Source organism: Oryzias latipes, chromosome 24 (genome assembly GCF_053564925.1).
Source record: "Oryzias latipes strain Hd-rR chromosome 24, Olatipes_Hd-rR_3.1".
NCBI lineage: Eukaryota > Metazoa > Chordata > Actinopteri > Beloniformes > Adrianichthyidae > Oryzias > Oryzias latipes.
In genome coordinates, this window is record NC_136260.1 from 10,308,086 (window position 1) to 10,331,285 (window position 23,200).

General features: G+C 38.9%; 2 protein-coding genes across 2 annotated transcripts in view; one reads left to right on the forward strand and one right to left on the reverse strand.

Moving 5' to 3' along the window:
* Nucleotides 1-1,016: 1,016 nt before the first annotated feature.
* Nucleotides 1,017-6,982, reverse strand: ddx1 (DEAD (Asp-Glu-Ala-Asp) box helicase 1). Its single transcript, XM_011491809.4, has 26 exons — nucleotides 6,880-6,982; nucleotides 6,720-6,771; nucleotides 6,560-6,623; nucleotides 6,428-6,457; nucleotides 6,249-6,345; nucleotides 5,813-5,860; nucleotides 5,637-5,720; nucleotides 5,463-5,546; nucleotides 5,310-5,386; nucleotides 5,147-5,219; nucleotides 4,930-5,006; nucleotides 4,742-4,856; nucleotides 4,496-4,634; nucleotides 3,954-4,014; nucleotides 3,756-3,854; nucleotides 3,573-3,662; nucleotides 3,317-3,505; nucleotides 2,856-2,907; nucleotides 2,640-2,786; nucleotides 2,479-2,570; nucleotides 2,334-2,406; nucleotides 2,186-2,258; nucleotides 2,056-2,098; nucleotides 1,888-1,983; nucleotides 1,692-1,812; nucleotides 1,017-1,605 (listed from the first exon to the last, which is right to left on the reverse strand). The coding sequence occupies exons 1-26, from the start codon at nucleotides 6,893-6,895 to the stop codon at nucleotides 1,475-1,477; spliced, it is 2,223 nt and encodes a 740-aa protein (XP_011490111.1). The 5' UTR covers nucleotides 6,896-6,982; the 3' UTR covers nucleotides 1,017-1,474.
* nbas (NBAS subunit of NRZ tethering complex) overlaps nucleotides 6,971-23,200 on the forward strand; it is a 158,840-nt gene continuing 142,610 nt past the window's right edge. Inside the window, exons 1-12 of the mRNA XM_011491806.4 lie at nucleotides 6,971-7,275; nucleotides 7,564-7,612; nucleotides 8,136-8,172; nucleotides 10,030-10,107; nucleotides 11,252-11,299; nucleotides 12,155-12,198; nucleotides 16,418-16,551; nucleotides 17,410-17,543; nucleotides 19,280-19,378; nucleotides 21,856-21,994; nucleotides 22,069-22,134; nucleotides 22,200-22,328. Coding sequence (XP_011490108.2) covers nucleotides 7,183-7,275; nucleotides 7,564-7,612; nucleotides 8,136-8,172; nucleotides 10,030-10,107; nucleotides 11,252-11,299; nucleotides 12,155-12,198; nucleotides 16,418-16,551; nucleotides 17,410-17,543; nucleotides 19,280-19,378; nucleotides 21,856-21,994; nucleotides 22,069-22,134; nucleotides 22,200-22,328 — 1,050 coding nt within the window. The 5' untranslated portion in view covers nucleotides 6,971-7,182. The remainder of the gene's footprint in view (nucleotides 7,276-7,563; nucleotides 7,613-8,135; nucleotides 8,173-10,029; nucleotides 10,108-11,251; nucleotides 11,300-12,154; nucleotides 12,199-16,417; nucleotides 16,552-17,409; nucleotides 17,544-19,279; nucleotides 19,379-21,855; nucleotides 21,995-22,068; nucleotides 22,135-22,199; nucleotides 22,329-23,200) is intronic.

Genomic DNA, 23,200 nt, shown 5'->3' on the forward strand with positions numbered 1-23,200 from the left:
CATCACATCTTTGTTCATCCAATGTTACATCCGTCTAGTTTTTGGTATTGTTGGCACATTAAGGAAAAAAAAATCAGCAGAGCCAAATCTCTTTTCCCCTAAAGGCTTGTCTAATCATCTTGTGAAATATTTATATTAATTATATTTATAATGTTTACAAAAGTTTGGGCTCAATACATTTAGTTATAGAATGTAAATTCAGATGTTTTAATCTGTGAGGGATCCAGCATTGGTATGCCATCTGATGATTTTATTTTGATTAAAATTCTCTAGGCTTTTCCCTCCATGCTTAGCACCCCATTATTGACACCCCTATTGTTTTCCGATGTCTCCATCTTTTTTGGAACGCTTTGTGACGGCTGTCAGCCTTATTTCATGCCGATTATGAATGGGGATACAGTTTAATCTCTCAAAACAATTCTAAACCCCTCCTTGTGTTAACAGAGTCACACAAACTGTGGTGGGAGCTTCATGGTGTGGGTTTTGCAGCTGCATGCAACAAAAAAGTGAATAAAACGCAACTTTAGATACTTTGAGTGTATTGTTACATATAGTCATGTTATCCAGATACGTTTTCCTGACATGCTAGCATTTAGCATATTTTTGTAACAAAACAGAACGTGTTACATTTGCTACATGCATTTCTGACACCTCTACTTCTTTTGTATGATCCAAACTTTCTTAAAAACTCGTAATGAACTTGGTCCATGTTTCCTGTCCTGTAGTTCATCATCATTCCATTAGGGGCAGTAGTAGGTCTTTCTGTTTATTTCAAAATGGGTGCTCAGATTAAATCTCAAACACAAATTTTTGCGGGAAAGGTTTGTCATTTTTAAATCACCCAAATGCATCGTAATCAATGCCGTTTCATAAAAACGTTTTTTGTGGATTCCAGTATAAAAACATCCAAGTTCTAAAAAAAAAAAAAAAAAAGGAATTTTTTGACAATTATCTTTACCAATGCAGAAGAGTCAAATATGAACAAATAACTTGGAAATCCAAACAAGACAAAGATGAACTGATGCGACTATTTCCGTTTATTTTAAAGAGGAAAAGGACCATTTAAGCTTCAAATAAACTAAAACAAAAAAAAATTACCAGAGTACAACAAGGCAGATTAGGTGTTCATTTTCACACTAGATATCTCCAATCAGTCTATAAACTCTGGCTCTACTTATAATTGCAAATCATGAAATGAGCTCAACATGCCCACATAGCAAACCTGCAACTCAAAATGTATAAACTCAGAAGTCTGTCCTCTCCAGACTCACTGTGCAGAACTTTCTCACAACATGCTGTGATTTTGACACTCTTTAATTAATGCATGATTTATGCCAATACACATCTGCTGGAGTTTTTTGGTTTCATTTTATTTCACTGCACATTGTTAAGAAGTAGAGCGAAAACTCAAATCTGTCGGTGCCCTATGAAGATTTCCTTTTCTTAACATGCTTTCCTGCGAAATAAAGTGTGTTTAGAAAGCTCTGAAGAGCTGGTTTGGCAAGTATCCAAGATGAAGGAAGGAAGTCTGAGCTTCTCTTTCAAGGTTGGCCAACTCCTGGACCGTCGGAGCCAGGGCATCCACGTGACCCTTATAGTTTCCACCTGAACAAGGTTGATGGGGTTTGTTAGAAAAAAAAAACAACAACAGAAAAAACAGTAAATCTGCAGTCGTGTGGGATCCAGCATACCCCCTAAAGCTTTGCGCTGCCCGTAGGTCACTTTGCCATCAAACTCGTCCACTGGCACTTTTATGTCCGTCCCACAGTGGGTGATTGTGCACTTCAGATGCTCCTCAATTTCTGACAGAAGCTGGGAGAGGGGAAGAATATTTGCAAGGAATAATGAAATCTCGATTATATTCTGCAAGAGCCCGTCTTTATTCACCTCTTTTTCATTGTACCAGATGGTGCATCCTCCATCTTCCTTCAGTCGGGTGTTGTAGCAACCTCGGCCTCGGTTCGGGCAAACATGGTACCACACCTGCAGGCGTGGAAGGACGCCGTCACAAACACGCACAAACTTAACCGTTGGATTTGTTGATGTGTTCTTTACCTTTTCTTTTTCCATGGCAACCAAAGACATGGCCAGTCCCATTCTGCATGTGAAAACATTTTCATGTTAAAGTTTAACTCTCAATCAAAGAGAAAGCTGAAATTGTTTCTATTATTATTATTTAAAGGACCTCTCGGCTCTTCCAACTCGGCCGATCCGATGGACATAATTCTGCTTCTCGTCTGGAAGGGTCACATTGATCACTGAGAGGAGAAAGAAACAAACTTGACATGCATATATGAAATATATAGCATGCTTCTGTAAAGAGGTCTTCATACCGTAAGGCACTCCGGAAATATCAATCCCCCTGGCAGCAACGTCAGTGCAGATCAGCAGCCTCACTTCTTTTCTCTAAAAACACCTCAAATCTCAGTAAAGGAGTTCGACTTTGCTCAGCTGTCAGCATTTTCTTCCTGCTTTTACCTTAAAGCACTCCAAGTTGTGCTTCCTCTCATTAGGCTTTCGGTCGCCATGGAGACAAACGCAGGAAAATTGGTGACCTTTATTATCTGGGCCTAAAAATAAAAAAGGTTGGGTTATATTATTTTTTAGTGATCAATAAAACACCAGTAGAACCATCTGACCTCCTCCTTGCTGGATGAAGTACTGCTCCATGTTGTCGCAGTCGATCTTTGTGCGACAGAAGATTATGGCCTGGTCCATTTTGTGCTCTTTAATGGCCCTCACTGTGTACTCGCCCTTCAGGAGCTTGATGGCTTCGGACCACATTTCTATAACCCACAGATGTATTTTTTAATGCTGTTCATAGAAGTGATGTGTGGGCTGCTAGAAGCTTGTACCTGGAGTGTTGGCTCCTGGCCTGGTGTTGTCTTTGACGTGGACTTCATCTGTCTGTCCAGAGAGAACAAAACAAAAAAAATCAATTAAAGCTGCGAGTGGCGTTGTATGGCCCTCAGGCACTACTATCCGCTCCTGCCACCCCCTTTTGACCTGCCCTAAATGGCTGAGCGGCTGTTTTAGGCTCCTCACTCTCTTCCTCTGCTAGCCTGGTCAGAAGAAACTGAAAAAGTAAGTTTTGGGATTTTGGACGTTTTTTTGTTAACCACGCCCACATTCCTAGTATGCGAGAAACAGGGGAATGCCGATTTTGCGAGCTCGCCACACTAACCCCGTTAGGAATCAACAACTTCTAATTCCAACATTTTGTCCCAGAGTAGCTTCAGAATGATGTTCGAGGAGGTATGAGGCAATAGATCAAAACCCTAGCAGGAGTTAGAGGATTGAACCGTGGCAGACTCACCCGAATGTGGGCTTTTCCGAGACGCTCCCACTGCCGGTCGGTTTTAGGGTTGACGGGAACCACCACGTGGTGCACCGTCTCTGGGACTGAGTCTTCCCCTTTCAGGTCCACCCACGTGGGAAAATGCATGATGCGCTCCGAAAGCTTCTTCACATCAAACGAGTGCAGCGTAGCCGAGCACACGATGACCTAAGGAAGAAATCCCTCCTGTCATCCTGTACGGCACTGCTACTCCCAGAAAGTATTCTATTAGTACCTGTAATCTCTTGCCATCGGAGGTCACCTGGGGAATCTGGTTATGAACCCTGTTTATGAAATCTGTGTAGCCTGCTGAGAGGAGGCCGTCCTTAATAAATAGAAAACAATTACTTTGATTTTTTATTCATTTTTAGGCAAAAATGGATGAGTGTAGCGTGAGCTGAAAATGATCTGCACATACACACTCATCCAGGACGAGGAAGCGGACTTGCGAGAGACTGAGCTTCCCGGTGGAAATGAGATCATCCAGCCGCCCAGGTGTTCCCACCACAATGTCAACCTGTTGACGGGCAAATGCAAAGAGAAATAAGGAAAAACTGAGGCTCACAATGATGGGAGGTTTATTTGGGTTGTTGTGACGAATATTGGTGCGTCATACCCCCTGCTCTAGAACTGCCAGCTGCTCCTTGGCAGCCACACCACCAATAATCAGAAGCTCCCTGCAGAGAGAGAATGAAATGTTGTAGGACATGCAGTCATTTTTAAATCCAACTCACTGCCTCCACCTGCTGGTAAATAACATGAATTACAGAAATCTCTCAAAAACCACTGATGAAAATCCTGTTTTGGTGTTTTTAACATGTTCTTGTGGCATTTTTCTGATAATGGAGGATATATAGAAAGAAGGGGGGGGGGGTTTACTCCGCGCTAACAGTCCCACCCACAACTCAGAGGTGAATTTCTAATGAACTCCTGCCGCTCTCCAGAAACTATGTCCTATAGAAAATGACAGGTTACTTGATTTTAGCTAAAAATGAAGTAATCATAATCAAAAGACCTCTGAGAATGCTTTCAAAAAAGATCAAAGCACGATCAGAGAGACTTTAAATGTTGCTAAAAGACAGCAGGATATCTACATTTTCATTCAAAGCGACATAATGATCTAAACATTTTTGCTTTATGTTGGTTTCATCTCATTACCTGAGTTTGGGGTTGTCCACGTATTTTTTTAACTGTTTGACATTGTTGAAGGTTTGCTCTGCCAGTTCTTTGGATGGCTCAATGATCAGAGCTTTGGCTGAGTTTGACGAGGCTTTCACCTGACTCACTTTAGCAGTTCCTGCACAGCCACACAGCAGAAACATTCCATCATTTAAATATAAATTCATTCAGATCCACTAACCTCTAAATGACAAAAAAAACAAAACAAAAAAAACAAAGTGACACCTGTGTGAGAGGATTTGACCGTGTGACCGTCTGGCGCCTTGTCCAGAGCAACAAACCCATTTTGGGGCGGATGTTTAAAGTCTTCTCCTCCAAAATTAAACTTCAGTTCTGCATTCTGGGACAGACAAGATGATAAATAAATTGCAAGTGTATATTTGTGATTTCGTCTGTGTTTGATGTGACGATACCTTGAGAACGCAGGAAACAAAGAACGCCTGATTTTTCAGGTTTTGAGGGATTTCAAAAGCCAAACCCAAGTCATTGCCTTGAGAAACATCAAAAAAAAAAAAAAAACCACAGCAAAAAAAATGTTACAGTAGATGACAACATGTTTAATATTTTCCACCAAATACAGTTATGTTCATATCCCTCAATAAATAAAAGGTAGAAAGACTTTGAACTCACCATTTTTAGAGTAAGAAATTTGGTTTTTCTCCAGATCGAGGTAGCATCCAATAGTGTCATGCATGGTAAACTCCTGCAAGAAAAAAAGAAAAGAAAATTAAGATAGAGCATCGTCTAGACCTGATCCAAACAAATATTTGTGGGTCTAAACGACATTTGGTACCTCTCCATAGCTGTCAAACTGCTTGTTGTTGGATTTCTTCCCAGTACCACCAAAACCAAAACCGTACTTATCCGTTCCTGCACAGCAATTCAAATCTTACTGTTTGAGGTCAACTCATTGCATCTGCTGTATAATCTGCTGTATTGTTCATACCTAAATCCAGAGCTGCCTGAGTGGTGGACCAACCCACTCGGCATAAACCTTGGTCGCTGCAGGTGACTTCATAATAATATTTTCCTGTAGAAAAAGTTTCCAAAACCCATTTAGCTTCATATTCCAAGGAGGTTTGGGGTAATCACATATAAAAGTATGTAAAGCTTTACATGCCTTTTGTGACGCCTTTGGTGGAGCGACAGCCATGCCACTCTTTAAACTCCCTGCTTTGGCAGCACAGTCCATCGGGGCCAATAGCTACAACATTAAAATTAGTGAGTTTTTCACGCTAATCGACAGTCGGACTGGTTTGTTAGACTGTCCTTTTTTTTTTCTCCAGCACTACTTACCAAAGGCTGGACTGCGGTCGTATGGATTCATCTGCCACTTGTTGAAAACTGGGACACAAGAAAGGAGCAAATTAAATATTAACATAAAACAACCGAGATAAGAAGTAAATTAAAGGTGGTAAAAAAGTCTACCAGGGGTTTAGCTGCAACACTGGAAACTGAACAAAAAAAAAGTTAAAAAACATTGCTCCAAATCAAGAAGAGACACTTATGGTGGTTTGAAATGAATCAGATAACTTTACAGGGAGGTCCACTGGAATCCTTAGTAGGTCTACAAAATATCAGAGAGATCATCTATCTCTCAGAAGGGATGGAGATCTCAGCCTCCTTCTAGGAAAGCTGAAAGAGGGAATCGTGTGCATCCTTCCTGACCTTCCCAACCTGAATCCGTACAAACTAAAAACCAAACGAGCTCAAAACCAAAAACGTTTCTCACTAGCTCCTCCAGTCTTGATAGAAGCTCGGCCCATCTTGCCCTCCTGCTGATCCTTCAGTGTTTCGTATACGATCTGGATCACTGGAATACTGAAGGCCTAAGGATGAAAAGAGGATTATTACTTCTAACCTATAATTGTTTAGTTTATTTGCGTGTAATTGATGCTTAGCTTCACTTACTCCGGTTTTGCCACTGCCAGTTTCTGCTGCCTTTATTACAAAATAAATAAAATAAAAATAAAATAATGATGATTAAAAAAAAGAGTTAGAGCTCTACATTTTAAATGAGTTCGTTATTTAAAAGGAACCTACCATAAGTACGTCTCCTCCACCGAGAATAAGTGGGATGGACTCCGCTTGAATATCTGTAGGCAGCCTGAGACCCAGTAAATCAAAAAGTTAAAAGCAAACTGGTGTAAATGTCAGAAAACATTGTGCCTTTGCATGACTTAGCGGATAAATGGTAACTTACAGCCAGTCCATCTCCTCCACCGCCTGCGCGATTTCAGGCATCACCCCCATTTCTGTTCAACAATGGGCACAAATTGTGATTCATTAATTATTAAAGACATATGTACAGTTTTATGAAATGAAAAATTACGTTAAATGCACAAAGTTTGCATAAATCTTACCAGAAAACGCTGCCATTTTTAGCTACTGACTGTCAACCGGATGGACAAAGATCGGTGCAACTTCTTTAACGGTCTGCCACATCGGCCTAACATTAGTTCCGGAGAATAAAAGATTAAGGAATTATGTAAAAGATTGATCTTGTGTTTTGAAAAAAACAACATGTTGATAATTACATATATATATATTAATTAAAAATATGTGTAAAATTAGACCAAAAGATATGTTAACTGGCTGTTAAAAGCTTGTCATCATGCCTAATTTTGACGCATGTTGATTGCCGTAGACGTCAGCCTGTTGTAAATATGGCTGAAGAATGCTTAACTGAAGGCGAAGATGAAAACATTTTATACGATTTACTTGTTATCAACGAGTGGCCGCCAGAGACCGACACACAGGTTTGTCACAATTCAATTTCGCGCAGTTGTCTGCTCTGTGCTCACAAGTATTTGGTTTAAAAGCTCGACCTTGAGGAAAACAGTTCAGCAACGCAAAAGCCACGTACACAAACTGAATGTCTGCTAACTAAAGTTAAACATTATATAAGGTGGTTAAATTATGCTGTTGTGTCGATTTAAATTCCATTGTCTTTCTTCCCTGATAGTGTAAATGCATGCAGTGGATGTTTATTTTATATAAAAACATTACCGGTAATTGTTAACCCTTACTTTATTAAATAACTACAGCTACGGGGCAACAAAGAGGACAACTCTCTAGTCGCGAAAGCTGTAACAGGTAAGTTCCTTGTCAACGGGTCTACTTGTACCACCTGTCGAGATGGACATTTATCTTCAACTAATTGAACTGTTTCAAATAAAAAAATCGTCCAATTTATCATAATTTACTTCACTTTTAGTAAAGTGAAGTAAATTAAGTTCTATTTTCCTGTTTGTGTACTTTAGGCACGTGTAACTTTTTTTTCCTATTTTTATCAGAGCCAATCAGAGAGCCTTAAATGAACTTCATCTCATGACCAGTTTTTAAAATTACAGCAATTTTTTTGTGATGGGCGGGAATTTGTATTTCCATTTGCTACCGAAAACGACTTTTTGTAGTCATAAAGCACATTTTCATGTGTGCAATTTTTTTGTGTGAAAAAAAGATTTATGCGTGGCGGTTTTAAAACTAGCTTTCTTTTTTCTTTTAAAGGCAATTGATTGTTTGGAAATGACAAGCTTCATGAAAGATGTGCTGGATTAATGGAACAAATAAACAAATACTGTAGTTTTGGTGAATAACTGTAAATATTCTTTCATAGGTCCATTCCGCTTAGTGCTGCACTATTTGTTTCATAGGTAAGTCTGCAAATAACTTAAGAAAAACAAATCCTTCTTTTTTTTATTTTTGATTAAATTAAGCATCATAATTCTGTTACATTACAATGTCAAAGTTTGTTTTAAAATAATAATAATAATAAAAAATAAGAAATTATCTGCAGTTGGGCAAAAAACATTTGTCAGATTATTTGTTGATTCTGCAATTTTCCCCCCTTAAAAGATTATCTAGGTCTGTGTATGTGTCATAATTACACTTTAACTGTCAAGAACTTAATAATAAAAATAATAACACATTTTATTTATAAGTCATCTTTCTCAGAACTTAAGGTCACTGATGTATTGTTGTAAAAATAGAATCCAGGAAATCCCATTGTATGTAATGAATGAATAGCTTTTATTGTCACATGTAGAGCTTTTACACTGACATACGAGATAAAAAAAAAAGAAAAGAGAATTTTTGTGCAAAAACTAAGAAGCCGCTTAAAATAAGCAAGAATTCTGTCTATCACAAACCTGTCTCTTTTTCTTAAATTAGCTTCTCTGTCCTCCACTTGTTACTTTTATCAATGACACATGTTTGAACTGGTTATCTGTATAAAAGAGACCTGTCAACACCCTTAAACGGTCAGACTCCACCAAGACCAAAGAGCTGTCAAAGGACACAAGGGACAAGATTGTTCACCTAAACAAGACTGGAATAAACTGATCTCCACTTAACAAGCAGCTTGATGGGAAGAGATAACTGTGGGAGGAATTATTGGGAAAATCCATCTGTGGCTCCATGCAAGATTTCTCTTTGAAGGGAACAAAGGAGACCAGTGAGGAAACAGCCCAAAACTACATAGGTGAACTGGTCACTGACGTGAAGAGAGATGGTTTAGATCCTGCAACCCCCCCCCCCATCTGGATGATCCTGAGGAAGATTGGGAGAAAGTCATGTGGACAGATGATCCCAAAATGGAACTCTGGTATAAACGCCACTCGCCATATTTGGAGGAGGAAGACGCTGAGTGGCATCTCAGGAAAACCAAGCTCACTGTGAAGCATGGGGGTGGAAACATCATGCTTTGGGGCTGCTTTTCTGCAAAGGGGACAGGATCACCGAGTCATACAAGGAAACGGTTAATGGGGCTATGCATGGTGAGATTTTGAGTAAATCTGTCTGTGAATGTATCGCCCGGCCTACAAAAGAGTAGCTATTTTAAGGTTCTACAGCGACTTAGCCAGTCTCTGGACCTCAATCCAATCTGTGAGAATCTGTGTGTTGCCCAGCAACAACCCCAAAACATCCCCGTTCTTGAGAATATCTGCATGGAGGAATAGGGTCAAAACAGCAGCTACAATGTTTTCAAAATGGGTGAAGACCTACAGGAAACATTCAACCTCTGTCAACCAGGTCTGTGTCACAAAGTATTGAGGTAAACTTTTATTATTGACTAAATCCTCATTTCACAAATAAATTCTTTAAAACGTGATTTCCTGGAGTCTTCTGTTTTCTTTACATCCTGTCTCTCACAGTTGAAATGTACCTATGATGAACATTAGACCCCGACTGGCAAAAACTTTTTTGACCCACTTTATTTAAAGAAAGTTTTAGCAATTGTGGAAACAGCTGAATTGGTTTTTGTTCTGCAAAATATAACATTGCTGTGGCGTCATTACAGAGGACGTATGATCCTCTGTAATGACGCTATGATATATATGAAGGATGTAATCTCTTAAACAGTGTAAGACTAATATATTTATTTCTTCAAAATACATTTTGCAAAAGCATACATCCCAATTTGTGATTAGAATTCTATGTGGTCATAGAAAGCTGTAAGAAGTTTATGTGCCTTGATGAATACATTGTTGAAGTTGTTTCATTTTCTTCAGCCCCTCCAGCTCTTCTCTGTCTCCTGGGCTTGTACGGCTGACAAACAAGCAGATCAACTGGCAGCATGTTCTTTCAAGGTACATCAAAACCGGAGTCCTGCTCTCAAACTGTTTTGCATATTTAATATTTAAATGTATGTTATTTTTTGGCTTGAATTCACAAATATTACAAGCTTTTTATTTAGGTTATTGTCTCTTGTTTGATGAATTAGAGTGTAAACGACAGTTTTTAAAATTATATTGTAATTACATTCACATATATGTACCTAAGATTATGAGATTATTTTAATAATCAGGTCTAAAATATATTTTGAGAAATATTTTCTCCTGCTGACATAATTCCAGATCAGCTTTTTCTTAAAGTTTTCTTTTTTTTTGGATTTAAAATTGTTATGTTACGATAATTTATGCATTTAAAAACATATTTAAATCAGTCGACCAGAAAGAAAATAGGAAACCAGAGAATACTGTGAAAGTTTAATTTAACACAGTTCAAAGCCTCTCTTTTTATAGGTCATGTTTGAGAGCTCAACTTTTATTTCTGCCATAACCATTTTAAAAATACACACCTTTCACTCTCAACTTTGATGTTTTAATTTAATTTTAATTTCCCCGCTCACATATAGAGGTGTCTCTTCAGTTGATTTGACTTTAGATTTCGGGATTTTTTTGTTCAGTTATGGCACCAATTTGCCTTAATGTGCCTTAAAAATATGCTTTTATTTTGAATTTTTCTTTTTTTTTCTTTACAGTTTGTCAGCTTTTAAACCTTAAAAAAATGATTGTATCTCCTTTTTTATTTAGTCTAAACAAGTGTAATAAAATGAATCATCCTGTGAAATGTTTTTATTGTCAGATGAGACCTGCTTTTCAAATGATTGCTTCGTTATCCTAATTCTCAGAATTCGACATTTTTCTTCCAATATTCCTTTAATATTTTCAAGTATCTTCTAAAGGAATCATCCACATCTGACCCCCACTTAATATGTTTGGAAATTATCCCTGTTTTTAGTGCATCATTAGGTTTTCTGCTTTCAGCAAACATTTCCTCCAGGAAGTGCATGCTCTAGTCACCACAAAGCATTTCCCATTACTTCCTAAACTTACCATCAATCTTCCATTAAAGAAAGTAGTGTCCACAAGAAATTTAAAACAATTGTTTGTCTCCTTTTCTTGTTTCTTTTTCCTGCTCAGTTTTGATCATTCTTCTTTTGCTCCACAGTAACGGCAAACTGTTGGCGGTGATTCAAGACCAGTGTGTAGAAATTAGGTAATTACTGAGCTCTTTATCGTCTTTTGAGGCTGCTTGTGAACAGTGAGTGAGTGAAGGTGATAGAAGACCGTTTAATTACGGGGGGGATTTATCACATTTTCCCTGTAAAAAGACCCCCCCACCCCCAACACAACCTCGGCTTGGACCTCTAGAGAGGTTGCAAGTGCAATCGCTCGCAGTGTAGTCACAGTTTGACATTTGAATCAATTTAGCAACCTTATAGTGGCCGCTGGAATCCTCTGGGCCAGAAAAATAAATAAATAAGGCTAAATGAAATTGTATTTCATTTATGTACTGCAGAGAAAGCAATACACAGCAGTGTGGCCATTTTAGCTGGTTGTAATTTTCCCACACACTAATCTACCCCCCCCCCCCCACCACACAGACAAAACACACTCACTCAGCAGTGTGCTCTACTGACACAATCCAATGCTCAGAATAGAAATTATAGTCAATAACTGTAAAGCAGATGTACAAATATTGTATTTCTCATCCTCCTGAGACAAACAGGGGGGGTTCATTCACGTTCATAGCTGAGAATTTCCTCCTCTTGACCCTTGCGTGTAATTTAAATCCACCTCCACGTGTCAGTCAAGATGTAAAAGTGGGTTTTTGCCAAAGCTACTCTGTTTTCCAGCTTTGTTTCCTGACTTTAGTTTCGTGAGGACAGTTTTCCTCAGACCTTTCAGGGCCACCTTTTCTGCTTGATCTATTTGAGCACGGAGAGCTGGCAAGCTATCTGTGACTGTTCCAGCTTTCTGCCTAACAGGCGCTAGAAGGCTAAGTGTATGTGCATCGCTGTTGCATGGTGTGATGCCACAGTTTCCCAGTTTTTGTGTGCTTCCTCCTCAGGTCTGCGAGAGATGACTTTGGCTCAGTCATTGGAAAATGTCAGGGTAAGACCCCCTCTCCTCTCATGTTATTTTAAATTATGTTATGCTAATGTTGAGTGGCTCACGGTGCGTTTGTGTGCGTGATAATGGAATTGGACAAAATTGTACACCTGCGAGCGACAATAACCCAAGGCCAGCCATACTTTGAGCACTGAGACAGCTGCTTTATAACATGCATGAAATGGTGCACAGAAAGGACAGAGAAATGTGGATTATTTTTCCCAGAGAAGACGAATTACTTGTAGGATCCAAAAACAAATTAACTTTTAAAAATGAAATATTTTGTTATAAAGAGGTAAAATCTTTAGAAAAAGTAGTGAAGGTGGTTAATTGTAAGGTTCTGGTTTTGAAACTTAATCAAAGAGCCATATACATTTTATATTGGCTGTTTTTGTTAGTTGGAACCCTGTGACTTCCAGGTTGAGACAGGTTTAAAAATGAAAGTAATTGGAGCCAAGTCAGTTCACCAAGTAACCATTAGGTGGCTTTTTATTTAACAGCTTAACAAAGTTAAAATAGTAAAAGATTGATTCATTTTCCATGCAAGTGTACTCAACAACAAAAGCTTTATTAACCCTTTTTTCTTATTACTATTTCAAGTTTTTGCTTCTTTTGGTTGACAGAGGACTAGAGCAGCCTTAAGGGGTCGGTGTCCCAACGTTAACGGGTTATTGGAGTTGCACATTCACAGAAAACTTCAACCAAAAACTACCAAATGACCCAATACAGACCAGTGGATGTCAGTACTGTACCTCCATCTCTTTTTACAGTCTTTGTTTGTCATAGGTTTATCATAAGTTAACGACATGAAAGTTAAATATAGCAGACCGATAGTTGCTGATGATAATGAAGCCTGATGTAGAAGAATAGGTGGGGATCTCCAGGCCTCAAGGGCTGATGTGGCTAAATATTTTCCAGATATTATTGCCTTAGTAACAACAGATGACCTGGATTAGGTTTGTCCAGCCAATTGGAGCATGCCAGAGCAGGGTATTTTGGAAAATGAGCAGGAATGTGGCCCTCGGTCCCCACCTCTGTGCTAGAGTTCACTTGAACAACATTCAGAAAATGGGTGATTAGGAAGAACAAAGTAAAGTCAGTTTGGTTTATTGCACTTACGGGTTCACCCACCTACTAATTACGGAGAGATGCCACCATAAATGTACAAATTTGAGATCTAACTGGATTTTTAGAAACTGTCACCTCTACCAGTTGCCATGAATAGGGGGGAAAAAGGAAATAAATAAAATCATAACATCAGTAATCAGAATTATGTAGAGCTGGAGTGTTGCCCTTTTCTTAAATTAAAGCCTATGAGTACCGTAATTGCTCCCTTCTGAAACCAACATCTAGTGGCCATTTATGGAACTGCAACACTTGGTACTGCTGGGTTTGCATAAAATTAAGAAGTTGGGATTTTAGTCAGCTTTGAGCCCCTTTTGTTTTCCTCTGTGTGACATTTCTCATGACAACACAGGTCGGTTTACAACGGGCGTTTATTTGCACTTCTGCAGGTCATCACACTTCTTGTGGGACATTGCGTGCCTTCGCTTTCATTACGCCTTCATTACGCCGTGAAAACTATAACAAAACATTATACATGTTTGAGGAGAAATAAACAATACAAAATAACACAAAACAAGCATAACAAATACCTCGTTTCCGCTTGTCAAGAAAAAGAGTCTCTTTGAGTCCAAGGTATTTCTTTTTGCAGCTCTTTCTCCCAGCTTGAACTTCTAATTGCTGCAACCTCGTGAGCAAAAGACCGTGCTCACCTGCGGCCAACATAAAAGGCTCAAATTCTTACGAGATTAATCCAATTCTTCTGAACATAATTCAAACAAAATTCACTGTACACTCCAAAGGAATAAAAATTAAATCACCAATTATTAAACATTTCACAACCCATGAACTTCAATAAAATATATAAATTTCAGCTGCATGTACATTCTGTTTCTAACGACATATTAACTCTGAATCTACAAAATAAAATATATTATTAACTATTAAAGCCAAAATATTACAAACTATTGTAGCCTGTTACAGAAAATTGTACTATCTTATAAGATTCAAAAGAATTTAAAAATAGTTGACAACTGTATTAAATTCTTCCCACCTGAAATTGTTATTTGATCATATAAATTCTTACGTTTTTCTTCTTCAGATCACCTCTCCTGTTTGACATGTAGACTTCAAAACAAATGCATATCCTGACATATTTCCAGTTATGGACTCACTCTATTTCCTTTTGCAGCCTCACGTTCTCACTGTTGCTCTCCTGTTGTGTAGATCACTCCACACAAAAACGCAATAAAATGCAAAATTAAAAAACAAATTAAATCAAATCAAAATACAAGATGCCAAAAAAAAGAAACTTATTTAGTTTTAGTTTTATAGATTTAATTTTGATTTCTGGAAATACATTTTGTTTTTCAAAATCTTAACTTTTTATTTTTGTTTCATTATTTTTGGAATTGTGTTTTTTTCCCCTTTTGGTTTCTACAATTGGATTAAAAAAATATAATGTTTTATTTTTAGTTGTTCAGCTTTTTCAATTGTAATTGCTGTGTTTTAATATGTTTTTGTGTTAAATAATGTGTTGGTGTGATTTGGACTTCAGGGCCACTGTAGCTTAAAGCTTAAAATACTTTTCCCTGAAGTTTGATGTTATTCAATCTAGCCATTTTTGGGCCAGATCATCCACATGTTTTTTTTTTTTTTTTAAAGTTTGTCTCATTCTTACTTGATGTATTGTTTTGTTTTTGTCACAGTGCGCTCTTAATGGTTCATAGTGTAGATAACAGTAGCCCCCAGGCCTGTGTAAAGCCTGGCCTCCCTCCTTGTTTTTTTTGTTCCATTTCATCTTTTCATTTTTCTCTTATAACATTTCATTTCATTTCACAGAGATTTGTCCTAATGGATTTTGCTCTGATCCTGCCTTTAATGGCATTCGCTGTTAATGGATGAGTGTGTGTGTTTGTGCGTGTTGCACCCGGACCTGTGAGTCTGATTCTGTTTCAGTAGAGTTGTCTTCCACCCACGTACATAATTCATAAACATTGAGCTCTGATAAAATGCATCCGCGCGGCTTTAGATAGAAAGGCTTCTGCTGGGTCATTGGAAGTAATTCTCCCCAACTTCCGCCCCCACCATCGCTGGAAGGAAAAGAGAAAAGGAAAAAAAAAAAAGCCATCTATGTGGAAATGGAGCCCCCAGAGCTGCAGAGCACCCCACTGTATACAACTCATAATGGGAGATGAGATAGCAAGAGAGAAAATGTCTTTGTGTGTGAAACTAAAAAAATGAAAGTGGGGGGTTGGAAGAAAAAGGATGGTTGGTACCCACAGCTGTCACAGCAGCCATGTTCCTGTTTGCTTCCCCTTATCTGAGAGCCTCTAAAGGTCTGTTAAGTCTTTTCCTCCTGGGGAGCTCCCTGAGATTTTTAGGCCTGAACATTTGGGGAACTATTATTTCTCTCTGTGGGGGCTGTTCTGTCTCCTCCCCAGATGTTCTCTCTTTTTTTTTTTTTTTTGCTTCTTTTCTTCCCTGTCGTTTACTCCCACTTCTTCTTTGTTCTTCGTTTTAAAATTCTAGTCATACAACATTTGTTTCCGATATTGCCCACCAGGGGTTGCAGCAGCTTTACGGAGGCGAGAAATTGGACACAATAAACACTAAATGCAGCATTATGAGATGTCAACAAAAGCATTACACCATTGTTTATGCTTTTTTTTTTGCTACAGTGCGGCTGTTTTGCTGGTTGAATTTACTTTCAGATAATCAGGGGTTGAAAAGGCTCTTGATCAGACGCTGCTGCAGCTCCTTTGTCAGGGGACGATGACAGCGGGGCCTTGAGGAAAATGCCAGCAGGCGCGGATGTGCTTCATCATGGCGATATGGCTGCGCTCACCGCTCTGCTGAGACAGCACATTTCTAAAAGAGGAGCCAGTACTTCAATAAAAACTCAATTTATGATCTCCGCTCTCCTCCCACCTTTCTCGCTGCCCCCCCCTCCCCGTCTGCCCTTCTGCGATACGGCGTGTGAAAGTGTGCATCTTTGAGAAGCAATTATTGAGATGTTATTCCGCCGCGCCTCAGAGATGACTTGTGTCGCAGCGGCTTTGTCTTTTTCTGACTCCGTCCACAAGCTTTTTCTTTTGTTATTTTAAAAAAAAATCTGTTGCTCAATTTAGAATTAAAATTTTCTCTCCATTTGCTGCAGTGCCAAAAGACCCAAACCCACAGTGGCGACGGATGGCGTGGAGCTCTGACTGCACGCTGCTGGCCTACTCCGACAGCACTGGCACCGTCCGGCTGTTTGACCTCATGGGCGGCGAACTTTTTGTCATCCCCCCGGTAACCAAATAAACCTCTCCTTCTAAACTATATTTGTAATAAATTTTAATTCTAATGAAAGCATCAGTCTTATAATTCTTGTGTTTAACATCTGAGGCAGCTCTGATCTTTTCTGTGAAAAGATGTGTTTGTTCAGCACCTTGGAGTAACCACAACCTTATAAAGATGTCTCCCTTCCAGACGTCCGGCCCCCTCTTTGTCTGTCTCACCTGCTTTTTAGGCCCCTCGTCTTCTTTTCCCTTCTCCGCTCTGTGTCTTGTTCTTCTAAGCGCCGTCTTCCTCACCTCACATCGTAAATTTTTCACGAGTGTTCTCCCCAAGTCTTCCCTTTATGCCTCGTCTCACACACTCTACTCTTTCTTCCAAGCTCCAAGTCCACATTTTAACGCCATGTAAGCTCCACATATCATTATTCTACCATTTTCTGTCCATTATCCTCTTGCGCCCCTCTGTCAGACGCTCGTCCTTCTCCCCAGACACCCTTACCTTTTGAAAGCCTCTGATCGTTGTTCCTTCAGCGCACTTCCTCTTTGTTGTGTGTGTGTGTCTGCGCAGAGTGTGTTCGCACACCTACATCAGTGCCCCTCAGCAATACTTTACCCTTCCTCCTGTTTGTTACTGCCTTACTGCGATTTCAGGGGGATGAGATAAAAAAAAAAAGATGAGTCAGTTTTGCAGTAGAGGTGCATAAATGTAGGTTTTCCAATGTTCAACCTTCATCTTTCTTGTTTTCTATCCCTATTTGACTTTTCTGATTTATTATTCTTCACACATTGCCCCCTTCTTTTTTTAATCTTGTTACGAGAACTGTGAACTTAAACTGCAATGAACTCCTCTTCTGTCCTTTTTCTCATCCAGGTGGTGAGTTTTCCCGGAGATTTCAGTTGTGCAGTCGCAGGCCTGATCTTCCTGGAGTACACAGCCAGCGCTCAGTGGTCAGCTGAACTTCTTGTGATCACATACAGTGGAGGGCTTAAAAGCTACTTAGTCAGGTGAGAAACAAAAGCGTGTTAAAACTCGTTTAAATAACTTATCTAGCTGTGATGTAACTGCACAATGAAAGCAAATTTCCCCCCCTTTTTCCCTCAAAATGTCTCCTTTCTTTGATTTGGCTTAATGCAGGGGTCTGCAACATTTCAACACGCCATTCAGATCAATTTCTTAGTGACCACAAACCCTTTAAGAGCCACAAAGTCTTACGTCAGCCTTTAGAAAAATAAGACACTGCTTTGGATTTGAGTTATTGTTACTCTGATGATAAATACAAATTAACCAATGAAACGTAAACATGAAGAAAGATGGGCTTTTAAAAAATATATATAAAGCAGTTTATAACTTTTGACAGAGGCTTGCAGGACTTCCTTTCAAAATAAAAGACACACAGGATCATCTCAATGCTGCAAGTATAGTAGTGGGTAATGTAAAGTCAGCAGTGATAAAAAAACAACAAACTGTGTTTATTTTATAGTTTGTGGCACATCTCTGCCAGAATTTTGTAAATTGGAGCTAATTAAGCGAGTAAACTGCAATTAATGGATTTTGTGAAGGTCAAATTGGTTCAATTTATCCCTTTTTTTCAAGCCAGCCTTTGCATTAACTGTATAGATATTTTGTGTTGTCTCATTTTTCCTCTGCGATGACCTGATGACATGTTGAGGATGGACCCAGTTATTCGCCCGATGACGGCTCAAAGAGGCTCCAGTTTCTGTCACTTGAGAATCTGCACTACATGCCAAACTTGTCAATGTCAACCTGCCTGCGCTATGATTTCATTTTAAAACATTGAGCCTTTTCACTCATTATTTATATAGATTTTAGCTTTTCAACTGCAGCGAAGGCTTTAAAGAACTTTTAAATTCCCAATTGCGTTGCCTGTCAGTGTCCGTATCTTTGAGAAGTTTAAAATGAGTTTCTGCTTCATTTACAATTTAAATCGTTCAGCCTTTTAAGTAGGTAACATTTCAGCTGTATGCATGCCTACCTGTTTTTCAGAAAATGTGTTACAAGTAATTACCTCTGATATTATGCCATGGACAGGTACTCAAAGGCAATTTTTGCTCCTGACTTTTCCCATTTCTCCCCCGTCCATCGCTGAGCCACCGCCTGCTTACACAAGAGCACAGTAGAGTTTACTCAAGTCGGCGATGGCAGTGCTGATTAATGCTATGTGCTTGGAAATTTGCAATTATGACTCCCACACGTGGTCACAGGTTTTAGGCTTTACTGGGCAAATACTGAAATGTTACAAATGAGCCAAAACCTAATAAAAAGTGTAAAAAGCTTGTTTATAGAAAAAGAAAAGTTTTTTATTTTCTTACTGCCTTTTGTCATTTTGAGTATGTTTCTGAGCTGATTGCAAAGACTCAAACCCACCCTGAAGATTTGGATTTTCAAAATAATTTTAAATTAGATCACTTTTTATTTAATATTTCATGATATAAGACGAGAGCTTGGAGGTTATATGTTTTTTTTTCAAGGCGGATTTGCTGAAATAACGTTGTCATCCAAAGCCTCCCAAAGCTGACTAAAATCGGAAAATGCCCTGTACTCCAGAACCTCCCTTTAGCTGTAAATTCATGTCAGAAAAAGGGAATGAAAAGCTGATTTACTCTCTTAATTTCCACAGAAAGTGCATTTGATACCTCTGTAGCCATTTAAATGTCAGAGTTTGTGTGTAAAAGAGAAACTAGAATAAAGATAGATTTTTGTTGTTGATCTCTTTCTTTAGTGTGGGAACCAATCAGAACTTCCAAGAGAACCACACCTTCAACTTTTCCACCCACTATCCACATGGCATCACGGCAGCTGTTTACCATCCTGCACACAGGTATGACGGACAGCACAGATAGCTTGGTCTATATTTGCCAATCTAGTGAGCTTTGATTCACGCTGGGTTTTCGCAGAGACTTCTGGGAAATTTTTAGGGCACTCGATTTTGGATGTTTGGATTCATAGTGCATTATGTAGTGAGAAGTTGAGGACTTTGGACATAGCTTTGATGAGAATTTAAAGGGACGCCATCAGGAAGTTTTTCAGAGCTGTCATGTTCTAAAACTGCAACCTCCCTGGAGTGTCCATTAGTACAAAAGATCTAAAGCTCCACTCTGATTGAGGTGGCAGTAAGGGTCAGATGAGGTACTGTTATGGGCTGGAGTTTTATTTATTTTATTTTTTTTTAAGAGCAGCTATTTTTTCAGATTAAAGATGGATTTAAACCCAACTCCCAAGACTATTCCCACATTTTAGAAGTCTTTCTTCAAACAGCAGCGCAGAACAAAGTCCTCCTTCTTCAGGAAGACCACGATTTTCTATACAGGACAAAGCTCCATCTGTGCATCAAAGAACTCCACTGGGCAGCTTGCAAATAAAAGCCTCAAAGATGATAAAAAAACAAAAAAACGATCTTAATCTCAAACTGTGGGACCTTCTTTGAACTGACTGGCTGAACCTCATATACATTTATTCATGAAGTTAGTATTTTCACCTGAACAGATAAGTTAAGAGATTTTTTTTAACTAAGTTGCATAAAAAAGTAATAAAATAAGAAATCACTTTTAATATTTGTATATTTTTATTTATATTTAGTTATTTAATCAATTACTTAATTTATAGCTATTTTATTTTTTAAATGTCACTTTCAACATTTTTTTTATTTTATTTTTTATTTAATTAAACTTCCTTTTTTGTCTGTGTATTAATTTATTTCTGCTTTTATTTACGGTTTTTTTTAATTCACATTTTATTTATATATACAGTATTTTTAACTTCACGTTTGTTTTAATTATGTTATCACTTTTTAAAGCATTTTTATTGTTTGAATTTAATTTACTTGCATAAAAACTTTATTTATTTATGTATTACAAAAAGACCACTCCTGCTACTTTCAATATTCCGATTAGAGGATTATTAGTGTGGGTTGATTAGGGGCCCTCTTTTAGGGCCCTCTGGCCTTTTCTTGACTGTCTCTGTCTGCAGCTGTTGTCCCACAGACTCAACAGTGTTTCTGTTAGACTTGATCGTTCTTCAAATATTTCTATCTGGACATCTGCAGAAAGCTTTACAAGTCTTGAAATCAGTTTTCACCCTGAACCAGTCCGGAGACGACGGCGTGTTAGGAATTGTGCTCAACATTTAAATAATTATTTCACAAATTTCCTTCTCTTTCATCATTTTGACAACTGAGAGCGCTGTCGATTTGCTCTGTTTTATGTCGATTTCAGCGTTGGCGCTAAATGTAAGTTAACCTCATGAGAACTTCTAGTGGTTTTAATGCAGCCTAAAGCATAAACTGTTAAAGGATCAGGTGTTACCGACCAGAAAAAACTGCTGTTTTTGAGGAGAGTGAGAGGGAAATTGGGATTGAGCTACATTTATCATGTTGGAACTGAGATAAAGAACATGTGAGGTTTCTCACACAGACTCCTGCAGAAGGCTTTTTGCACTGTCCAATGAGGCCAAGAAGCTTACTCAGGAATAAATGAAGCAATCTCTTTAATGTAATACCTGTAGGAATTGACTGCAGCAGCGCCGAATGCCCTTGGCCTGTTTCACCACATTGTATTCATTGGGTTTGCTTCATTATTTCTGGCTCGCAGTTATGGCCGTGCTGTTTTCACCAGAGTCCCCACTCTGCACAAACCGGGTTTGCTTTGGCCGGTAAAACCTGGCTCGGCAGCCTAATGAGGTTTGGCAGCTACTGTCAATGTTTGCCAAATGATAGATGAGATGAAACATTAATGACTCCTGTGTGAAAACTGGGTCAACATCAAAGAGAACGGAGGGATGTGGAGAAGTAAAGGTGGAAACCCCTGATATGAAGCATGGTACTTTAAAAACACACTAGAAGATGTGCACGCTTTCCTTTTTTGCATAACATTCAGATAAATGTGCTTTAGGAATATTAAAAAAACAAATTGAAGTGAATATTTTTAAGTAAAAATTCACAGGCTATAAAATAAATGTGTCGTATAAGATCCACTGTATGTTTAATTTACAGAATATGTCTCAGAAATGTTTGTTCATTAAATAATTCCACAGATCTGAAATTAAATACTCAGAATTTCTGCACTAGGGGGCACTGTTGAGCTAAACAGGTTAAGAAAACAACTCTTTTCTTTTTTTTTTTAAACTGAGTTTCATGTTTTCTCACAAGAGTTTTACTCAAATATTAGCAAGCATTGCTTTGCTACAAAGCATCCCAATAATGATAATTTTTACTCGAACTTTGACCTTAAACCTTTGTTTCGGTTTTTAGTTCTTGTTGTGAAGCCGTTATTGCTGGTCACGCCACATGTCTTTTTGCAGGTTGCTGCTGGTGGGGGGCTGTGAATCAGGAGAGGACGGCGCCTCCAAGGCCACTCGCAGCGGCCTCACGGCCTGGAGGGCTCTCTCCAGTTCACCGCACTACAAGCAGGTCACCAGCTATGAGGACGATGTCCGCCTGGTCAGGCTTCCACACACAGACATTTTCACAAATGCCCTAATGTTGTGTCCTAATACACACATTTTTTGTGTCAGAACCAGAAGAAAGGCCTCCTCAGGATTCCCAGCTTTAGATTCTTTCCCAGACAGGGAGATGAAAAGGTATGAGAGTGCTCTCCTCCCTGTGAGAATCCTCCAGGCCCCTGACTGTTGTGTTTGTTGCTCAGGACGGCGTGTTTCGTATGAGTTTGAGCCCTGACGGCCGCCTGCTGGCTGTCATCCACTTCTCTGGACGCCTGTCTGTCTGGGACATCCCCTCTTTCAAACAGAGGGCGTCATGGAAACAGGACCAACAGGTACACATCTTAACCGCTTTTAAACTGCGTGGCTCCCTAAGGCACTCATAGTTTTGCTTTAAGTCCCAATTCCATCATCTCTATATCTCTTTTAAAATTGTTCCCTGTGGTCTTTTAATTTAGAATATGCTGTTTTTAGACAAAATCCCCAAATCCTGTGTTGTTTTCTAGGACATAGTTTTTGCAGAGTGGCAGAAGTTAATTAGAAATTCACCTCTGAGTTGTGGGTGGGACTGACCAACCCCACCCTCCCTTCCCATCACCTATAAGTGAGCTATCTGTGTGCACTCTCACAATAGCTCACAGAGCTTTAACCCCTCAACCTAACAGTAACCACGAAAATGGAGGGCAATAGTGGAGCTATCCAGCCGTACAGCTTTGATCCAGATTCCAGCTCAGACTAGAAAAATAAAGATGTACATGGATCTAGTTTTCTACAAGTGGATGCATCAGAATTGAGCGGAGCAGGGAGCTTGTGGCCTGCCCGGCGTACTTTCTGTGTAACAAATATATTATTTTTCAAATGTAACTTTTTTTATCTGCTCCTGATTGTCGACAATTTATAGAAAGGAAAAACTCAGGGAGGCAATTGTGAGCTTGATTTGCTCCATCATCAGAAATTATGCCCCAAAAAATGTTAAAAACACCAAAAGCACAATTTTCATCTGAGTGGATGTTTAAAAAGAAAAAAGGAAAATATCCTTTGTTCGCTTTTCTGCATATATGTTATAAACAAGTTGCTTAACTAGCTTTATTTAGTGTAATCTCTCTAGTTGAGGTGGAAGTGTGTACGTTTTAGAGAATTTCATGCATTTCTCGCTTCCCTGACACCAAAAGCGAGGAGGCTTATGGAAAAGCTTATATTCGCAGGA